A 19,822-nucleotide genomic window follows, 5' to 3' on the forward strand; every position below is an offset into this window, starting at 1 on the left:
TGATGAATACAGGGGCTCTTTAATCTTACTGACCAAGCAATTTCCGTTTTTTATTGATACGCAGCTTGGGAACGTGTGTACACTTGGGCGGACCTTACATTCAACCTGCGATTTCTTTTGCTCTCACCCCCCTAATATGGTTCCATTTCATAAAAGAATAGTCCCCGAAAAAGATTATTGCAATCGGACAACAGGAAAGGGTGCCGACCAGGCCTTAAAGTTTAGAATTCACCAATGGTTTGAATTTGAAGAATTTCTAAAAAATGGTAAGCCCTATCGAAATTTTGTTCAAATAATATTAAAAGAGCATTCAATTTTCTACAATTACCGTATATATAATTTTTTTCGTGCTTCCAACCATTTTTTAGATAATAGCGTTTGAATATAGAGAAATGCGCACTTCGCGAGTATACATAGACGTCACACCGTACAGTTGGGACGCGCGATTCTCCATATTCAAACGCTTTTATCTAAAAAATGGTTGGAAGCACGAAAAAAATATATATACACTAATTGTAGAAAATTGAATGCTCTTTTAATATCATTTGAACAAAATTTCGATAGGTCTTACCATTTTTGAGAAATTCTTTAAACCAAAACTATTCAACCCTTTCCTCTTGTCTGATTGCAATAAACTTTTTCAGGGACTATTTTTTTATCAAATGGCACCGCTCTAAGGGGTGAGAGCAAAGAAATACAAAAAAATTTCGACACGCATAAATAAGGACAACCCTAAACTACAACCTGCTTTACTTCCATGAAAACCCACTGAGCCGATTCATTTTACACGCAGTCAGTCTTGTAAAAATAAATATTCAATCGAAGGTACTTTGCGATGCTTCACTTTTCAATTTTATTCTAATGTAAACATTACGGAGTTGCCTTGCGAGGTATTGGTTAGAAAGTAGGAGAGTACACTTGAGAAAGGAAGAAGTGTTTTCCACAGTGTTCGCATGATTCGGTTTGCATAACAGAGAGCTTTCGAGAGCCCTCAAATCTACATAACAATTGATTCTTCCGATAACCTCCTGCTTGTAAATGACCCCCAACCAAATACCTCCCCAAGCAACGCCGCCAATGAATTAAACCTCGATTCCAATTGCCAGTGGATCGGCAACCATACACGATCCCACCATATGCGCTGAAGCGAAAGTAGAATGTCAGATAACGACCAATCTGTATAAAAATCCTAAGGGTTTGCCTGGAGCTGCTGCGCAAGGTCTGCTTCGTGGCTGCGCCAGCTCGGGCAAATCCGTCAACTTCTGGTATGCTTATTCGCGACGCGAGGGCAACACGCCGATAAGTTGTTCGTTAACGAAAGACATCCTGTTGCAGTTGCTTGAATAGGGCGGATTTAATCAGGGTGCACGACGGGGTGGATTCAGGGGCGCCCACAATAGCTGTGCTCTGCAACCAGGGGGCGGAAGTGGAAGTGCTCAGCACGGGGCCAGACCTGTTCGTCGAGTTCGTCGCTAATTCCGAGTGGCCGGGCCAAGGATTCAAGGCGATGTTCCAATTCCAGCCATTGGAAGATGCACCGCATCCTGGTGGGTAACGAGTGCCACTATCGAACGGCATTATGAAAATTCACCGACATCCATTCCGCGATCCCTCTGCCACCGATTTCGCGTCCATTTCCGTCGGGCACGCTCGCAGAATAGCGGCGAAGGTGTCTTCGCGGCGGGGTGGCAACGAAAGTCGAGAGGAATTGTCCATTACATCGCGTTGCCCATGCACACCTTCGCCGTTCGTGTTTCCAGCCACTTAGCGAGATTGTCCATTTTTCATACGTCAATTTCCGCAGCTTAATCGGCGGATCGTCTATTCACGTCGCTTCACTTCCTAGATCCACTTCAACCACCGGCGGAATTTCCACCAGCTTCCACTCCCCTGTAGCTATTTGTGTCTGCTGCGAACTTCGTCTTTCGCAGACTTGAAATAATTTTCTGACGGGGTGTCTACCTTGGGGTCGATATAGAGATTTGCTTGCCAATCGGGATTTTAGTTTGGGAAAGTAAGTAAGTGATGAAAGTTGATTAGCTGCCGGCTCAGATTGTGCTCAGTGCTGCGGAGGGGGATGAAAAATTCTGCAGAGTTTCCTAGAAGCAAGATTAATCGTAGAACATTTTTTTTCTTTTTTCTGAGGGTGTTTTAGAATGCAGTTATTACAATATGAGCTGCAAATATAACTGTATTTACAATCTCGTGCTATTTTGCAAATTGAAACGCAGCAACTATAAGCTAGGAACTAAAATAATAGCAAGCAATCTGTAAATGCTTCCAGAAGTTCTCGGAGTTAATTCACCTTCGTTTTTACGATCCAGACGCGCAAACTTTTGCGGAAAGTATCGCTGTCACGCTGCTCTTACTTAGTTCTCTTAATTGTTTTAATGGAAGGCTTCTAGACGAAGTTTGAAACGCAATCTACTCAGGGGCGAGAGAAAAGGAAAAGCCACATAAATTGTCAGAGAAGTTTATTTCTTCTCGGCGCCTGTGGGATCTCGGTGGAAATCCCACCTCCCTGTAGATCCTCTTCGTCGGTACGTCCGGCTGTCACGGGACGGGTTTCGCAAGCTCAGCGCTGAGGGTCGCTGGGAGTCGCTGAGAGAGCGCTTCGTGACAGAGCTTGCGGGAAGCTTCTATAGAAGATCTGTCGGTAAAACAGAACGCGAAGCTTTCCGACGCACCGTTATATCGAAGCTTCTAGCGCATCTCGACTTTTCATTTTATCTACCCGACAGTTATCTTCCATGGTAACTCCCAGAAACTTCCGCCGAACCTAGTTGTACCAACGAAGCTTGCGGCTTTCGGCCTTCTCGGGCGGGGTTACCAGTGCAACGCAGGCAATTTGCATAAATTCATTGTTACGCGGGCGATAACAGTGGTACCCCGTGTTAGTTCGACCCCTATGCGCGTTGCCACCCTGTTAATCGCGGCCCAGGTAATTAATGACACACCCGAATTGCTGGACATGTTCGTAACACTCCTCGGAAGGAAAGTAACTTCAATTTTTTTTTTTTTTTTTACCGACAATGTACCATGAACGATTAGAGCTTTCCACGTGGGAGAAGTGTGTAAGGAGTAAGTGGCGCTCAACCGTGAAACTATTTATGGGGTAATAAATCATGAATGGGGCCCTTTGCCGAGCTAAATTGGCCATGTTCCATTCGCACACGCGACTCCCAACTGTAATTAACGGCACTGTATATTCCGAGGATAATTACAATAATGTATTTCAGAGCTGGACAAGGTCGTCCCAGGGGCCGTTACCGGCAACCCCAAGTACTCGGTCATCGGGCCAGCTGTCAGCGCTACCAGTAAGTATATCACATATATGTCATCGATTTATTGTCCCTCTCAATCAATAATTTCCCCCTCGATTATCGCCCCCGACCGAGCATTCACTTGGTAAGTGACTCCACTCGACAAGATTATCCAACGGATTGATTCTGAGGGAGGAGGGAAGATAAATGTTTAAGGAAGGAGAAACGAACAGGGGCGCGGCGATTTATTAGCCGTTGTTTCAGCACCCGAAGCCGGGTCGAGATGTTTTCGATTTCGCTGAATGGACGTAATGACGTTCTTAAAGCAGTCGCGAGCGCTTTGAGAAATCCTGAACGTGGCGTTATTCGGATACAATTTTGTAGATTATTTAACGAAATATGTACACCGCTGCTTTGAATTTTCAGACACTATTAATATGGTAATGTACCTACAGGCTATTTAAGAATGAAAAAGTAATAGTTCTTAATAGGTAATTTTATTGCTTACTTGCTTACGTTTTAATATAAAGCTAGGCTTTCCTATACACGACTGGACGCAACGTCAAGAATTTCAAAGTCGATTTTCTCGCAAATGAAGCGCAAATATCAAAAAAATTTATTCCTTCTTCTCGACTTACTTACTTGTTATAAGTCGGAAAGGAACAGTAACTTTTTTTGATATCGCGCTTCATTTTCGAGAAAAACGACGTTGAAGTTCTTGACGTTGAATCCAGTCGCGTATAGGAAAACCTACCTTAAGAGTTCATTGTATAATATTATGTTTTGTAAATTTACTTGTACTCCAGGATTGACGACTCTAGTTAGTGGTAATATTCGTTTACCATAAGGATTCATTTCCTGTGAGTTTCTTTGAATCAATAAGCAAAACACAGCTCGTGCTATATCTACCATATTAATTTAAATTTTTATGATATTTGAAAACACGTGTTAAAATAATTTTAAATTCAAATAGACTGTCTGTGGAATCTATCGGTTTTGTAGTTTGCATTGCATGCATCGCTATCGAAACAGATTATTTTAATATTCCCATCGTGCACACCGGCAAATACAAGAATCAATACGATTTCCCTCAGAGTTCTCCGAATATAAGTTCATCGGCAAGTCCCATAAACTTTGCGAGTGGTGTGTACTTCCAGAGTCATCAGCTGCATATAACGTGCACCGTGAAAGCTCGAAGGAGGACGAAGTTTATATCTTTTTCATGAAAATAAGTTCCTCGGATTATGAGGAGAAGCACTAAACTAAATTATTTGGTTGACAAGTATAAGGTGATCCGGCCTTTGTATACGAGCCTCCGAAAGTTACAAACTTCCAACGTCCGTATCGATATTTAGGCGTGATACCTACATGAAATGACGCGTGTTCGTCGTTATCCATGCACATTGAATAACAATTTGCACGTATAGTGAGTTCTATGAGCTTTCATGATTCATTGCCCAAGCTTTATATAATAATATACATTTTAATGAATTAGTACCTAAACTGTGGTGGTTTATAAAAAATCGGTACGCATGGTATTTTACAAACCCTTTAGGAAATTAAATTTGTCATTTAGGGACAGAATAAAACTGTTCGAGTGTAATTTATTTACCCTAGAAATCAATAAAGAAAAGAAAAAGAAAATAAAACAGTAATTTATGTTCGAATGCTTAGTTTACACCTGACGAGTGCTCGGCCGAGCACTCGCACAGTCTGAACGCATATTCTAGTACTCGGCCGAGTAATCCGACGGGGAAGATTTTCACCCGGCCGAGTAGCAGACCGATGATTCGGCCGAGTCACTCGTTAGGTGTAAACCCAACTTAACGTATCTAAAGCAGAGATAGCATTCACCGCTTCTCAAGATGCAAAATATTTACTTACGAGGGGTGTTCGACAACTCGAAAAGTGCAATGAGTACTTATGACATATGGTGCCTAGGGAAAATCCGAAAGGTGTGAACTGTAAAGTGATAAACCCTTTGTATTTTCGATGAAACAGTATAGGAACAAGTTTCTACTGATATTGGGCAACCCGCAAATTAAAAGAAATTTGAAACTTTACAGAAATGTAGTCCAAGTCTTGTTAAGTAGATAAACAAGAACTAGATTAAAATACTGCGACGTTGTTTTAAGAAAATTGAGTGTAGTTTCTGCGAATTTTTTCTATCCAGTTTTTAATGTATAGAAGAGCTATTTGCATATTTTTAAATAGAATGGTGTTTACGTTAATCTTAAGGAGTAATAAACGAATATAAAAATTTAAATTCATTAGCAATAACTTGAACAATATTGTAAAGCATTAACAACGTAATAATTTTTTGTTTCGGACCTAGGGGTGAAAATACCCCCTCAAAGAAATTGTGAGGTTTCATATTATCGCGAATATCTGCGGAACCGTAAAAGATATCGAACAAAAGTTGAATTCTGTAGTTGAAAAGTTCTATGTTTTTTCATGTCCTACGATAGGGTGATAAAGATCTATAAAAAAGTGATTTTTTCAAAATTTATCTCCCCGCCCTTTTTTCGAAAATTCTTTATCACTATATTGTAAGATATGAGAAACTATAAAACTTCTCAACTACAGAATTAAACTTTTGTTCGATATCTTTTACGGTTCCGCAGATATTCACAATAATATGAAAATTCAATATTTCTTTGAGGGGGTGATTTCACCCCTAGACCCGTTCCATTGCCGAAAACAAAAAATGGTTACGTTATTAGCACTTGACCTACATTTCTGCAAAGCTTCAAAGTTTTTTAAACTTTCGAGTTACCGACCACCCCTTATTAGTGAAAACAAATACCTATACCGTTTCATCGAAAATAAAAAGGGTTTGTCAATTCACGCCTCTGGGATTTTCCCAAAGATACAGCATGTCACAGGTTCTTATTGCTTTCTGAAACACGAAGAAAGACTTTCGCCATTATTCCCGCTAGTTCTGCCCACAAATATCTTATAACACTCGACACGGCACACCCTGTTTAACAGTAGCTCAATATTCCAACTCCCTTGACTTACACTACTATCGTTGTTAGAGATTCAAATATGTTGAAATATCGGTGCCCGTTGCTCCAAGCCCATTGCCCCTTAATTAATCTCAATTAATCCTCGGGGGAAAATAATTCCAATATTGGGGGCCGGCTTAAGTTTAATCTCAATTTGTATCCAGTCCCCAGACGGCATGTTTACTCGTGCAAATCTATTCCTTAATACAAGAAGGAGGGTAGGTCACAACGCCAGCCCGAACGGAGCTCCGTGAACGTGCAATAGTAACCTTTATCAACGTAACAGAACCCTGAGTGTGCTCGGCACTTGGCTGGGAGAACTTTCTGCGTGGAAAGCGCAACCTCGCCCTTACCCTCCACCTTGCAACCCTCTTCGCGATACTTAGGTCTAACCGTAAAACAAGGTACGCGATGTATCTGCGCGCTCTTATACACCAAACCTAGTTTCGCATGCTCTACACTTCTGGGTAAGTGCTCTAAATTATCCCAGCACCTGCACAACGACGGCCGCATAAAATGTGCGTCTGCCAATGAATGTTCGCGATGTTGGGCGGAAAATCTCGCCGCACAAAGGCGGGCCGAAAAACGTAGGACAATAATTGCTCGATGGTGTACGGTGAGTCTCTTTGATGTTGATGTTTGAAACCTTTCCACGGTGCCATTGGGGAATTTCGGTGCGCAGCAAGTGAATGCTGTTCATTCTATTTCTTTGTGATAAAGTTCAATACTGTTTTGCCGAAATCATATATATATATAAAATATAAAAAATATTATATATATATAGAAATATCGTTCATCACTTTCATCTCTAATTCGCATTTTCAGTTCATGTTTATTATATATATAAATATATTTTAGAAAGTCCAGAAATCGGATTCCAGATTTTCAAATTTCAGTTAAACCAAAGCTTCAAATACAAAAAACTAAACTAAATCAATTAAATTACTAAATTTGACCACCTCCACTTATATATATATATATATATATATATATATTTTTGTGAGCTTGTATATATATATTATATATATATATTATATATATAATAAACATGAACTGAAAATGCGAATTAGAGACGAAACTGATGAACGATATTTCTAGATATTTCGTACCCTCGCTGTGGAAATTTTCAATTATGATTGGATTGGTTTGTGGAAATGTTTTGGACGATTTTTAGAATTGCTATGTTCCGTTACGAAATTAGAGCATCATTTTTGTTTTATATTGTGATACCAGATTGGGAATAAATTGATCGCAGGCTCAGTTATTTGTTGTAATTCGTATTGAAGGATGAAACAGTTTTTATTATTTTTTCGGAAGGCAATACACATTTGGAAAAAGTAAATTATTTTGCAATATTTGCGTAACACACGAGGTTTATGTTATTGTATATCAATGGAATATGTGGAAAACTGTTATCGCTGTAATTAAATGGCAAATGGCCGGGAAGGAAAACTGACAATTTTTCATTGCTTTATATTTGAAAACTATTTTCGCGTACGTTGAATAATTTATTCAGACTTTCTCCCTGTTAATCTACGTGAATTCAGGAGAAACTCGTCGAAAAATGTGAACGCGCAACGCAGGCGGCTGAGAAAAGTGACGCTATACTACTGAAACTCGGATGTCCTCTTGCATTTCAGTATGTTTTCATAAATTTTAACATCATTACAGCACAACGTGTAGCGGAAACGTTCAGTTTACTTTTTAATATACAAAATGTTTCGACAAAGGTTTTTGCATTTTTCAGGCGTTTATGCCACGCGTAGGAGTAAGCAATATTTTCACTTATGCATAAAAAGGATGCGAGAAGCATGTTACATTTTAAAACAGAACTAATTAATAATTACAACGTGCTTTTTGCTTTGTAGCCTACACGGTGCTATGGTACGTTTACATTTAATAACAGTTCAGATGGCACTATTCGTATTATTGAATGTCCAACTTAAAAGGTGTCCAGATAATCAAGCGCTCGATTAAAACTTCTCCACATAATACAAGTTTGTGACTTATTTTAGTTATTTTCCACGCTAAATCGACCCACTTTTTGCAGTCCGTGTATGGGATTTTGATGAAACTCAATAATGATGTAGTCCACGTGAAATTAGACGGAGTTGAAGTCATCATTCTGCTGGTTTCGAATTTATTTAAAAAAATATAGGTCGTCGAAGTTTCTGCTCCACTTCGCGAAAATGTGATGTATAAATGAATTTTTTTCTTACGAGTAATACATCACACGAAGTGGCTTCTTCTTTCATTTTAATCAGGAAGGCTCAGGCTTACTAAAAAAATTTACTTTCGGTCAGAAACGCCATTTAGTTATTATAAAAACTTCGTGTATTTTAAATATCACTTCAATTCCGAATGTTAAAATTTCGAGAAATATATATCCAGATTGTTTGAAGGTTTCTCATAAAATAAGTCTAGGTCACAGATTTTCAAAATGTTTCAGGTAATCGATTTAAACCACATGTACTTACATTTCTAGTACGTATAACTTAATTTATAGTCGACAATCGAGATTTTCCTGTATAATACTCCGACAAACCTCATCAACTTATCGCAAAGTCACTCTGTGCACCATAATACAGTGTCACGAGCGAAAAATTATTTAAATAAAGGGTCAAATAAAAGTTCCTTTAGCTTTAGATTGTTTGACGAATAAAATTAATTTTTTTATTCGTCGAGCGTTCCAACTCCAGCGTTGAATAAATTTGTCAACTTTAACTGTAACTTTAACTTTAACATTAATTTTATTCGACGCTGAATTAACCCGGGTCACCTTTTTTCTCCAGATGACGAGCATTAGTTTCAATTATTATTCATTATTCGAAATTTCATTAAAATAAAAATTCTGCCCATCTCTGGTTAAACTGCATCATATAAACAAACTTTCGTTTCACATTAGTGTTCGCCCGCCCCGCGGGCATCCCTTTCCCTTTTCAAACCGTGTCGCAGGGCGCCGAGTTGGGGAGTGGACGTCGATGAAGTAATTACCAGCGAAATTAATTGCGCCGATAAATAGACCGGGGAACTTGCTCTATCGGGTCAGAATGGGCAAGTTTTCCAATTTTCCCACGACTCTTGGCTGTAAAACGAGTGTTGGGTCTCGCGCGCGAGGCGGAGCACGGAGGGTGGCGCGTCGCAGTATCGCGCAACATCTAGGATCAGTTTACGGCTCGCCGTATACAACTGTTTTGCCCTAGCACCGGACTGAAACGAATAAGCAATAAATAACAGTCGCGGCGGCCGCGCGGACACCGGTAATGCTCTGCTAAACGTATATACGCATTACGCCACAGGAGGAATAACGTGTCCCTCTGATAATGCGCAACGGGAAATGGTAAATTCCGCGACGGCGCTGGGCCGGTGCCGCGCGCGCGGAGGGAACCGAAAGATGAACCGTGAAGGCAAACGAAATAAGACCGTGCATATGATGGATCGAAATTCCACAATTTTCCCGTCCCTCGGCGACGGAACTGCTACATAGGTATGCTGCCCTCGCAGGGACGTCAACTTTCCCAACTACGTAACTTCGTTTCCCGGCTTATTTTGCGCATGGCTCTGCAGCTATAGACTCTAAAGTCATTGAAGTTAATAAAAAAAAAAGGTAGGTAAGGGAGGAAATAAAAGGGAAGGAAGAAATTTGTCTATGGGGTAGACTGTTTCATATAAGTTTACCTCGATGTCAAACTAATCGGCCAGCTACTCGCGCGCGTTAGCTGTTGTTCCTTCGGGTGCCAACGATCTGTTAAGAACTCCTGAGCAATTCGGGGGACAATGGAGCGGCCCCGTAAGCAAAATATTTGCGTCTCGCGGTCGCAGTGTCTTGTTAATTGGACGATACGCTTTGTAATCTTGCTGTCAGGCTTGCGCGAACGAAATGACGTCTGTTTTGTTTGTGCAGAGCGAAATTGGTTTTGTTCCGGGCCGGGTGATAGCAATCGTAAGCAGTCCCGGTTCTTCAGTGATGCTAATATCGGTCGGTATGCGTCGTGTTTAAGGGGTTGTGCCTAGCTGTGAGGTCTGAAGACACAAGTGTTTTCGGGATTTTTTTTTTTAATAACTTGAAGACGATTTTAAATAAACGGTTGTATTTTCGAAAGTATATATTTTAAAGTTCGTGTGGGTTTTTTTTGCATTGCGATATCTAAATAAATAATGGAATTATAGGCGATCTCCCTGCAGGGTTTTTTATTTAAGCACCTTACGGTGCTCACTGTAGCTTTCACCTGGTTCATGAGAAATAAAAAATTCGACTAAATTTAGTTAGCACATTAGATTATCTAGTCCTTAATCGTGGCTTTTTTATTCCCGTTGCGCAGTTTTTATTTTACAGATGAAAAATTATGAACAATGACAGCGATTCTTTGGCGAAATTCGATACTTTTGCTGTGAGAAGCCGCCACTTTGTAGGAAATTAATTTTTCGGGATAATGAACGATTAGGGACTAGATAATCTAATATACTAACTAAATTCCCGTGATTTTTTTAATTCGGACGAAGCACGTCAAAATTAGAGTGATCACCGCAAACTGCTGGAAAAAAATCGCTGCCAGGAGATCGCTGATATTTCTTTTATTTATTTATATTTTCCATCGCAAAAATTACTACAAGTAGTTTAACATGTTCACTTTCGAATACATAAGGTTTGGTTAATAAAGACTTTCAAGTGATTCCCCAAAAAATTCCCGAGTATACATGTTTTTTCAGACCTCACAGGTAGGCACAACCCCTTAAAGCTTCGAGGGTTGAAAAATTTGATACACTGGTTCATTCGGATATTTTTTCCAATGAATATCGATTATATTGCGATACGCTTGTTATAAATAAATGCTGGTAATAATGCGAGTATAATAAATAAACGCTTGTTATTTTGTAACACGCGGAGGTGTGAATATCGTGGTATATCGAGAAGGTAAACATCGGTCGCACTCATGCACGTTATATTTCGTGCGGTGGACATGAACAATGAAAAAGAACGGTAATTGACACGGATGGCATCATTAAACATTCTTAGGGAATTATTACGCTTCCTATAACTCTTCGATTGTTTTTCGTTTTTTTTTTTTTTTGGTCAAGATTCATCGTGACCGAGTTTACCATGTCAACATTACGTTGCACCGGTGAAAGAGAGTTTTTGCTTTCCGTGAATTATGCGTCCCCAATAACGTCGGCCTCCGAAAACATCGATGTATGGGATGTTAATCAATTATCGCCGGCATATTTTCAACGATCCTACAGATGAAATCCCGGAGAAAGATTTATACACATGTATTCAAATACGAGCTGAAGAATTTTATGGTTATTTGGTCCGCGTGTGATCATAGCGGGGTTACTGATCACTGGTTCCCTTCCAGAACGTGGAAAAATAATTTACGCGCTGTAGTTACGGATGAATAATTTATTTAAAATGTTACGATATATTTAATTCCGTGTAACGAATAAGAATGATGTAGAAGGAAGAATTGAGAAAGGGAAATAGGCAAAATTCCGCAGAGATTAATCGTTTAATTGAAATACATGGCAATTAGGAGTCAGGGCGATTTTGAGCATATTAAAAGTTAATTAAATCAGTGGTGATAAATTAGCGCGATGCCAGCCACGGAAATTTATTGAAACCAATTCTAAAGAGGAAACTATATTTCGAAAGTCAATCAATTATTACTGTTAGTTTAGCAATGTTTGCTTCAATATTTTACCTTTGTGTATAGTTATCAATGCTATACAGTATAGATATGTTTAAACGACTTCAAAAAGAAAGAGGTTCTCAGTTCGAGGTGTTTTTCTTTGTGCGTGAAAATTTAAAACAATAATAATTAAATTGGCATAAAAGAGTTTGCAGGGTCTATTACAAAACCTGACAGTTTCCATGGCTAGAAGCAGACGAAGAAAGCATTCAGTTGCTCATCAAAGTCCTCCTTTCAATTCTTTAATTCCTGCAGGATGTAGGTCATTGGGATTTTAAGACAAAAAATACGAGGTCATTTGAAATGAAAAGAAATCTCAGCACTCTTTGTTCCCAAAGTGAGGTTTCATTAAAGTGTTATTGAGACAATTTTAGAAATCCAATTCTAATTCTAACGATGAATTGAGTTAATTAAATAACCGAATTACGGATTCCCTCGATTGTTTCACCGGGAATTATTATACTCATATCTACCATTGTAAGGCACAAGTTATGAGAAAACCTTGAAAATGTAATTCAAACGAATGGCTTATTACATACCCTTCATAAATTCAGCATACTAGTCACTATACATATATTGGTTTCACTTTCACTTTACTAGATTTGATTACTGAAATTTCTCAAATTACATATATTTTTTCAAAACGCTGAGAGTTCCTTATTTCCTGGAAATTTTGTATTTTTCTTTATCTAATTTAGATTCCCCGTATGCTCGATCGGAATTGATAATTATCTTTGCTAGCATTAGTATTACTGTGTGAAACCAGATTCAATTATTTACCTGTTTACCAGCTTACTGCATCGAACTTTCGAAGGGTTAATATTTAATTGTGTACCTACTGTGAATATTGTCTTTCGTTCTCACATGCAGCTACATACGTTGATTAAAATAATTAGAGGGTCATCTATTCATATAACTTTGTCACAAAATAAGGCATTTGCCATTTCCAAGTTTCTAACATGATACAGAAATTAATAAGAATACAGCTATATTAATACAGAATATTTTTCCCGTCTTCATATTTAATCCACTGCCCTAAACCCTCGTAAAATATAATCCCCTAATGGTTTTCCACAGTGTAGTATCCAAACACACTCCTCCACATTCGTATTTCAAAAGTCTCCGTTAACCGATGGTCACACTACCACAAATTGAAGCTTCATCGCGTGTACTTGTGTACGAACACTCTTCCTCGCAGCAATGAAGTTTACATCGATTTAATCCCGCTACGCCCCTCGGGTCTTTTTTGACCCAAACGTGCTCTCATTTCTTTAACTGTTCCACGTTCCTCGAGTCTTCTTCGACCTACCCGCATTCTGATTTCTTTGAGAACTCTTCTAACTTTAAGCAAAATATAAGGAACTCAGTATGTGCATTATTAACATTACACTAAATATACAGCTGAAGTGAAACCAATCACAGATTCAAGGCTGAGAAATTGAAATTATAGAACAATTAAAACATCTAACACTAGTCCCTCGTCGCACCGCAGGCATTTTTTTCTTTGCCATAATTTCTGTAAATTTGTAGACCTTATTAACAAAATTTAAAAATTTGGTGAATTTAAAAAAAAAATTGCTTTCATCCACAACTATTTTGGAAATACAAATCTCAACATATCAACATTTACATGTCTTGAAAAAGACATTTGGAACATGATTGTATGAGTATTCCAAATGTTCAATTATCACTGAAAAGTTAAAAGATTCAAACATGCGAAAATGGTAACTCAAAAATGACGTCTGGTGCAGTGAACCCCATGTGACCGATTTGTGATTACAAGGTGTACCGATGATGGGCTAATAAGCGATGCATTCGCCATAAATTTAATCAAATCAGTTCTAAATGCTAATAAATTCATCGACGCTTAATTAAAGAAACAAGTGCGCAAGATGTATTTCCATAAACTGTAGAACGTAATAATCCTCACTTTAATGAAGCCCGAAAGGAGCTATCAACAAACGCGGCGCGGAATTCAATTTCTAAATGCTTCTGCACTGCACCGAGCAGCGCATATTGCAGTCACATTGTCAATCAGACCGCCAATCAGTTAACGATCAAAGTAACAATTTCGCATTACGTGAAATCGTCGCCACTGGATTTTAAGTAACAACGTAGTGAGGGTGGAAAATAAATGTTAGGTATACAAAGAATTTTGTGCTTTTTGTGTTACAGTCTATAAAATCACTTCACCCTGTTTTGATCGTTTACAACGTTGACATTCACTTCTTTAAAACAGCGTACTGTCTGTCCATTGTTTGCGATATAACTGAGGAAACAGTCATGAATACAATGGCCGTCGACAAAGTGCATATACGTCACTGCATTCTCTTCGGGTTTCAGCCCGATAAAAACGCCGCTGAAGCTGCTGGAATGATTTGTTCAGTTCTTGGTGGTGCAGGGTTTTTAGTATTAAAGTAGAAGAGTACGCCTGCGTGAGTTTGAGTTGTGCGCGATTATTTGAATTAAGGAATGTGCGAATTTGGTTGTGAGAGTAATTTTATTTAAATGCTCCTTTATTCTAAATATTTATATGTTTTCATAGTTTTTTGTTCATTAATTGTACATTGACTTCTGTTGTTAGAATTTCAGACTTTAATCAAACTAGACGTGTGTTTCCTTGTGTACTTATTTAAGGGGTGCTTGCGGGTTTGACGCCTAAAAATGATACAATTTTTAGGAATATTTTTCTAAATGACTATTGAAGATATCTTGGTGAAAGTTTTAATATTTTATTAATCTATGTTTGCACTATAATTTCCCATTTTTATACTGTCATAAATCATCGGAAATCGATAAATTATATGTTTTTTTTTAAGTTTAGGGCTAGAACTAGTACACCTCCCTATAATATTAAAAGAAAAATGAAAAATCCACCCAGCTTGTGTTTGAATAAAAAGTTACGATTTTTGTCTATTTCTAACGCCGATTTCCTTCAATTAAAAATTAAAAAATCGGTAAGTATCAAGTACCTATTTGTGGGGAGTCCGCTAGACTGAAGTCATACAAATATAAGGGAAATAAATATTAGACAAACTGACGTCTAGTTTTCTTTTCATCGTGCACGCCAGTTTGAGAAACGGTGTCTCGAGAAAAACGCGTATTTTTCCTCAATACCGAGCGCAGATCGCCTGACCTGCTTTGCTTCCCAACGATCTAACTTCGAAAGCATTCCGAATTTCTTTATGAAATTTTAATTGAACATTCTTAAGATGTTATACTGTCGATTTATATATATTTAAAAAGAAATGATTTTTTGAAACCTCAAACCAGCAAATACCACTTAAACGATCTATCCAGGAATGGGAATACCCCACAGTGGCAATGCCGTAACTCATGCGAAATGCTTAGAAATGCCAGACACAGCTCCAAGTGATTACCACTTGTTTAGGTCACTGCAACGTTACCTCGCCGATTCACACTTCAACATTAGGGTGGCCCTTATTTTCAAGCTGCGATTTCTTTAGCTCTCACCCACTAATATGGTTATATTTCGTAAAAAAATAGTCCCTGAAATAGATTATTGCAATCGAACAACACGAAATCTTGCCGACCAAGACTTAGAGTTAAGAATTTATCAATAGTTTGAATTTGAAGAATTTCTCAAAAATGGTATGCCCTATCGAAATTTTGTTCAAATAATATAAAAAGAGCATTCAATTTCCTACAATTACTGTATATATAAGTTTTTCGTGCTTCCAACCATTTTTTAGATAATAGCGTTTGAATATAGAGAAGTGCGCACTTCGCGCGTCCCACCTGTTCGGCGTGACGTGTTGTCTATACGCTTTTCTCTACATTCAAACGCTATTATCTAAAAAATGGTTGGAAGCACGTAAAACTTATGTATACAGTAATTGTAGGAAATTTAATGCTCTTTTAATAGTATTTAAACAAAATTTCGATACGGCTTACGATTTTTGAGAAAATCTTAAAATCCAAACTATTGTCGAATTCTAAAATTTACGACCTGTTTGGCAATCTTTCCTGTTGTCCGGTTACAATAAACTTTTTCAGGGACTATTTTTTTACGAAATGAAACACGACTGACGGTGTTCCAGAATGTATCCATGCTTTTATCGCGTCAACCCCGCATGGTGCCCGAAATATGGAGGCTAGTCAGTGGTAACGATGGAGACTATTTTAATAACTAAGCTTGCTTCAATTGTTTTTAAAATACAGATCGAATTTGACTGAACACAGCGCAGAGTTCCCTCCCATGGCTAATATAACGGCTGCACCGTGGTCGAGTCTAGTATCGTCAACATCCCGCGCAATGAGGTTTGATCGTAATAATCCCCGACTATAAACCGTGCCCACCTTCAGCAATGCGTCGGATGCAGAATAATCCACTTGAAGCGAAACAACCACACCGTGATAAAGTGGGTACTAAAGCGGCAGCGGCGAGTAAAAAAGCAGTACAAGGAGCCTATTACAGACACTTGTTCGGCGAACGCGCGCAGGTTAAAATTCACCGGCGGAACTTTTCGCCCTTCTGCCTTTTCTATTTTCCGCTCGTCCCCCCTTAAAACAGGCTTTTAAAGAGTTTGACGACGGGATTTATTTATCCGATCGGCCCGGCCGGGAAGCACGGTATTTTTCTCGCCCTGCAGGCTGGATGAAACGGGCGGGTGCCGTTACCCTGAAATAACTTGTTTCCTTGCAGCCAAATCAAAGAGTCGTTTCGGGCGAAAATGGAAGAAAATCGATGCTGCAGAGAACACACACCGTGTTATAGAAAACAGCATCCAGCGCGCGGCGGTGCACGCAGTAATAGTTTCGTTTTGTTTTTTACAAGATTGATGTTTGACGGAAAATTGGAAGCGAACGGAGAACGGATGTTCGATTAAAGGGAGAAATTGAAATTGTTTCGCCAACCTATTTGGAGGTGGAGCACTTGAAAGGTTAATCGGGTTGAGTAATAAAAGCACGAGTAATGTGGACAGTTTAAAGGATTTAAATGCTCGATTTGAGGGGGGGAATTGAAATCGCTTTGTAAGTTATTCGAGAAAAGAAACACTTGAAAGGATAATCGGATTTGAGTGATAAAATTAGGACTCGCGTGGACAGTCTTGAGGTTTTCAACGTCTGATTACGTGTTAAAGGTTCGCGGCACCCCGAGAAATTCAAAAACAGCACGAAATTAGACGATTTTCTTTATGATACTCTGAGGTCGAAAATTATTTCCATACTTCTTATATTTGGGGCATGTATTAATCGATATATTGTATAAATATTGTACAGAAATATTAAAAAGTGACCGAGTTATTTTTTATCCTGCGTAGTTCCTCGAAATCAGTTTTTTTTTTTAAATTGGCTAGCATCATAACTTGCACAATTTTTATTCGATTTACTTGAAATTTTAATAGTATCTTCTATAATAGATTATCCGCAGAAGTGCATGCGAATTTTACAACGCAGTAAAAACTTTTTTGCTACGGGCAATTTTAGACACAATTTAGGCTTAAAAATTTAGGCCATTTTTCAGCTAAAACTGATATTCCATTCAACTGTCCACCATTTTCACAAACATCAATATTTCGAAAAATCGCTACGCACTTCTGTGGTAAATATCACGTGAATAATGAAAATTTTCGTTTCCTTTTTTCTCCTTAAAAAAGCTTTTTAAGGGCTTTCCATTTATTTTCCAATTCCGCCGAAAAAAATTCTGAAACTTACATACTATTTTCGGGCCTCCAAGCTGGCCTAACCCCTTCACGTGGACGATGCATTTGTGCGAATAAAAACTATTTGCCCTGTACGAAATTGTTACATCTATCGCGATTTTGTCTATGAATTTTAATTGTAAATACGAGTCCATTCCGAAGCTGAGAAGAGGAGAATATCGAGTACCAAATACAACCAAGCATCAAGCATTCCTTTGACGATCGCTGGATGTATAATTCAATAACAACCGAACAGCTCTCTCCCGATAATTTCGCTGGAACTACATAATACTGCTAACTCCAAACGAATCTCTGCATTGACCCAGCCGCCATCGAACTTCCGCGCGAGCGTGCTATGCAGAAATCCGTAAACATTACAATAGCGTGTACGGGCTCCGACAAATGGAAATATATTCAAACAACGCCGATACCGATGCAAATCGTTGCCAATTAATAGCACGCCGCGCGGCGCTCAGCCCTCTGTCTCTACCGCGTCGCGTCTCCGAGCTCCCTTAAACCCTCCACCTCTAAGCGAACCAGCTTAGAAAAGAATCGGTACGTAACGCTAATAAAAGCGAATAAAAATACGTGGCCAGAAATGGCCGGTGACAGGGCGTGCTGTGTTGTTCGTCGCTTTTTACAGCGCGACGGGGCTTGTAACGCGGCGAAACCGATGTTTGACACTCGCCGATGCAGAAACCAGAGTGGACGCCGATGGATCGACGCAGGCCAAGGATCCCGGCCCCGAACACGCGGCGATTTGGCGAGTGGTTATCGATTTTCTGGATACGACCGGGGAACGCTGGATCCGGGGGCTGGGGCCGCGGCCCGATGGAAACGTATAAAATCCATCCCGCGTGCTTTTCAGGGATTGACGTTGAAAGAGTCGCGCTTTACGCCCCAGCTTTTTCTTCGCGGCTAGGCTAGGGTCGGTAGGAGGAGGAGGGCGGAAGGACGGGCAGCCAGGGTGACCTCTTGGAAGCCGTGGAAATCTAATAGACCGCAAGCGAGGATGAGATATTGGCTTCGAGATCGGCCTCGATCGATGCCCCGTAACAGTACTTACACCCACTCTGCGCGTCGCGAGACTCGAGGGCGCTCGGCAGCGAGCAGCGCTGCTACCGCCACGAGCTTGTATCCATCACGGCGATCAAATTAGCAGCCACGGACGTTCGTTTTTCCCTCATCTGATCGATTAACGAAGCGAACGATTGAATACTTGCGGGAGGCAAAGCGGGGCGGGAAAAGGATCGAGGGACTTCGTTCACGGCAGGCGGCTCCCGCGTTATCGGGGAGCCTCGTCGTTTTGCGCGTTTTATGACGGCCGGTTAAAAAGGATGTTGTTACGCTTTGACGGCTAATAGTGTTAAGGCTTTCAAACTGTAACCTTGTTACGTGCAAGGTGACATATCTAGCGCTAATACGCGCAACGGGTCTCCTACTTTTAGAATTTGCCGCAGGCTGCTTTATCTTTTGCAGAAGCTTTTGCGAAGCACGTGACACGGAATACACGGGTTCTTTTTGAAGAGAGGGGCTGCGGGATTTAAGGTGGGACGTGTAAAATCTTTGCGCATCGAAGCAGCGAGTGTTATTGCTTAATGATTGTTTAACGACTAATCCAGTGGCTCACAAGCGGTATATTCTGAAAGCAGGGCCGCGTTTACCATAGGGCGCATTAGATGCACGCTGGGGTCTCATTCTCTATGAAGACACATTTTAAAATTTTACTCCTCATAAATTATAATATAAACAGCAGCCTGGTTATAGTTGCATAATAAAATACTTGTTTTTAAATATCAAATTCATAATATACAAATTAGAGGCGGCTGAAAAATTCGTGAGCCCTCATAGTGATGTTGCGCCCAGGGCTTCGAAAAGTATAAAGGCGGCGCAGCCTCTAAGTTTTGTACAGACACTACGCCTCGTATTAATACTTCACTAATAAAAGCGAACGCTTGAAAAATTTCGTCTTCAATTTAACGCTAGAAATGCTGAAAGTTTAACCTACCTAAAATCGCCAACACCGGTCATATTGATCGGCACGAAAACACAGGTAATAAATTTCTACTAGGCACTTATTTCAATAATTTTTACGTACAAGTAATGTAAGTGTATATTTGCTTAATGAGTCTCTCTGCCTTGGCGGGCGAAAAATGATGCGAACTTCGGGAATTTTTTAAAACGAAACCATTAAATAT

General features: G+C 39.5%; 1 protein-coding gene across 1 annotated transcript in view; it reads left to right on the forward strand.

Moving 5' to 3' along the window:
* The window catches only part of Sol1, a 696,665-nt gene that overhangs the window by 338,343 nt on the left and 338,500 nt on the right, over positions 1–19,822 (forward strand). Inside the window, exons 7-8 of the mRNA XM_076822532.1 lie at positions 1,336–1,547; positions 3,240–3,317. Coding sequence (XP_076678647.1) covers positions 1,336–1,547; positions 3,240–3,317 — 290 coding nt within the window. The remainder of the gene's footprint in view (positions 1–1,335; positions 1,548–3,239; positions 3,318–19,822) is intronic.

The sequence above is a fragment of the Andrena cerasifolii genome, chromosome 10, assembly GCF_050908995.1.
Source record: "Andrena cerasifolii isolate SP2316 chromosome 10, iyAndCera1_principal, whole genome shotgun sequence".
Taxonomy (NCBI): Eukaryota; Metazoa; Arthropoda; class Insecta; order Hymenoptera; family Andrenidae; genus Andrena; species Andrena cerasifolii.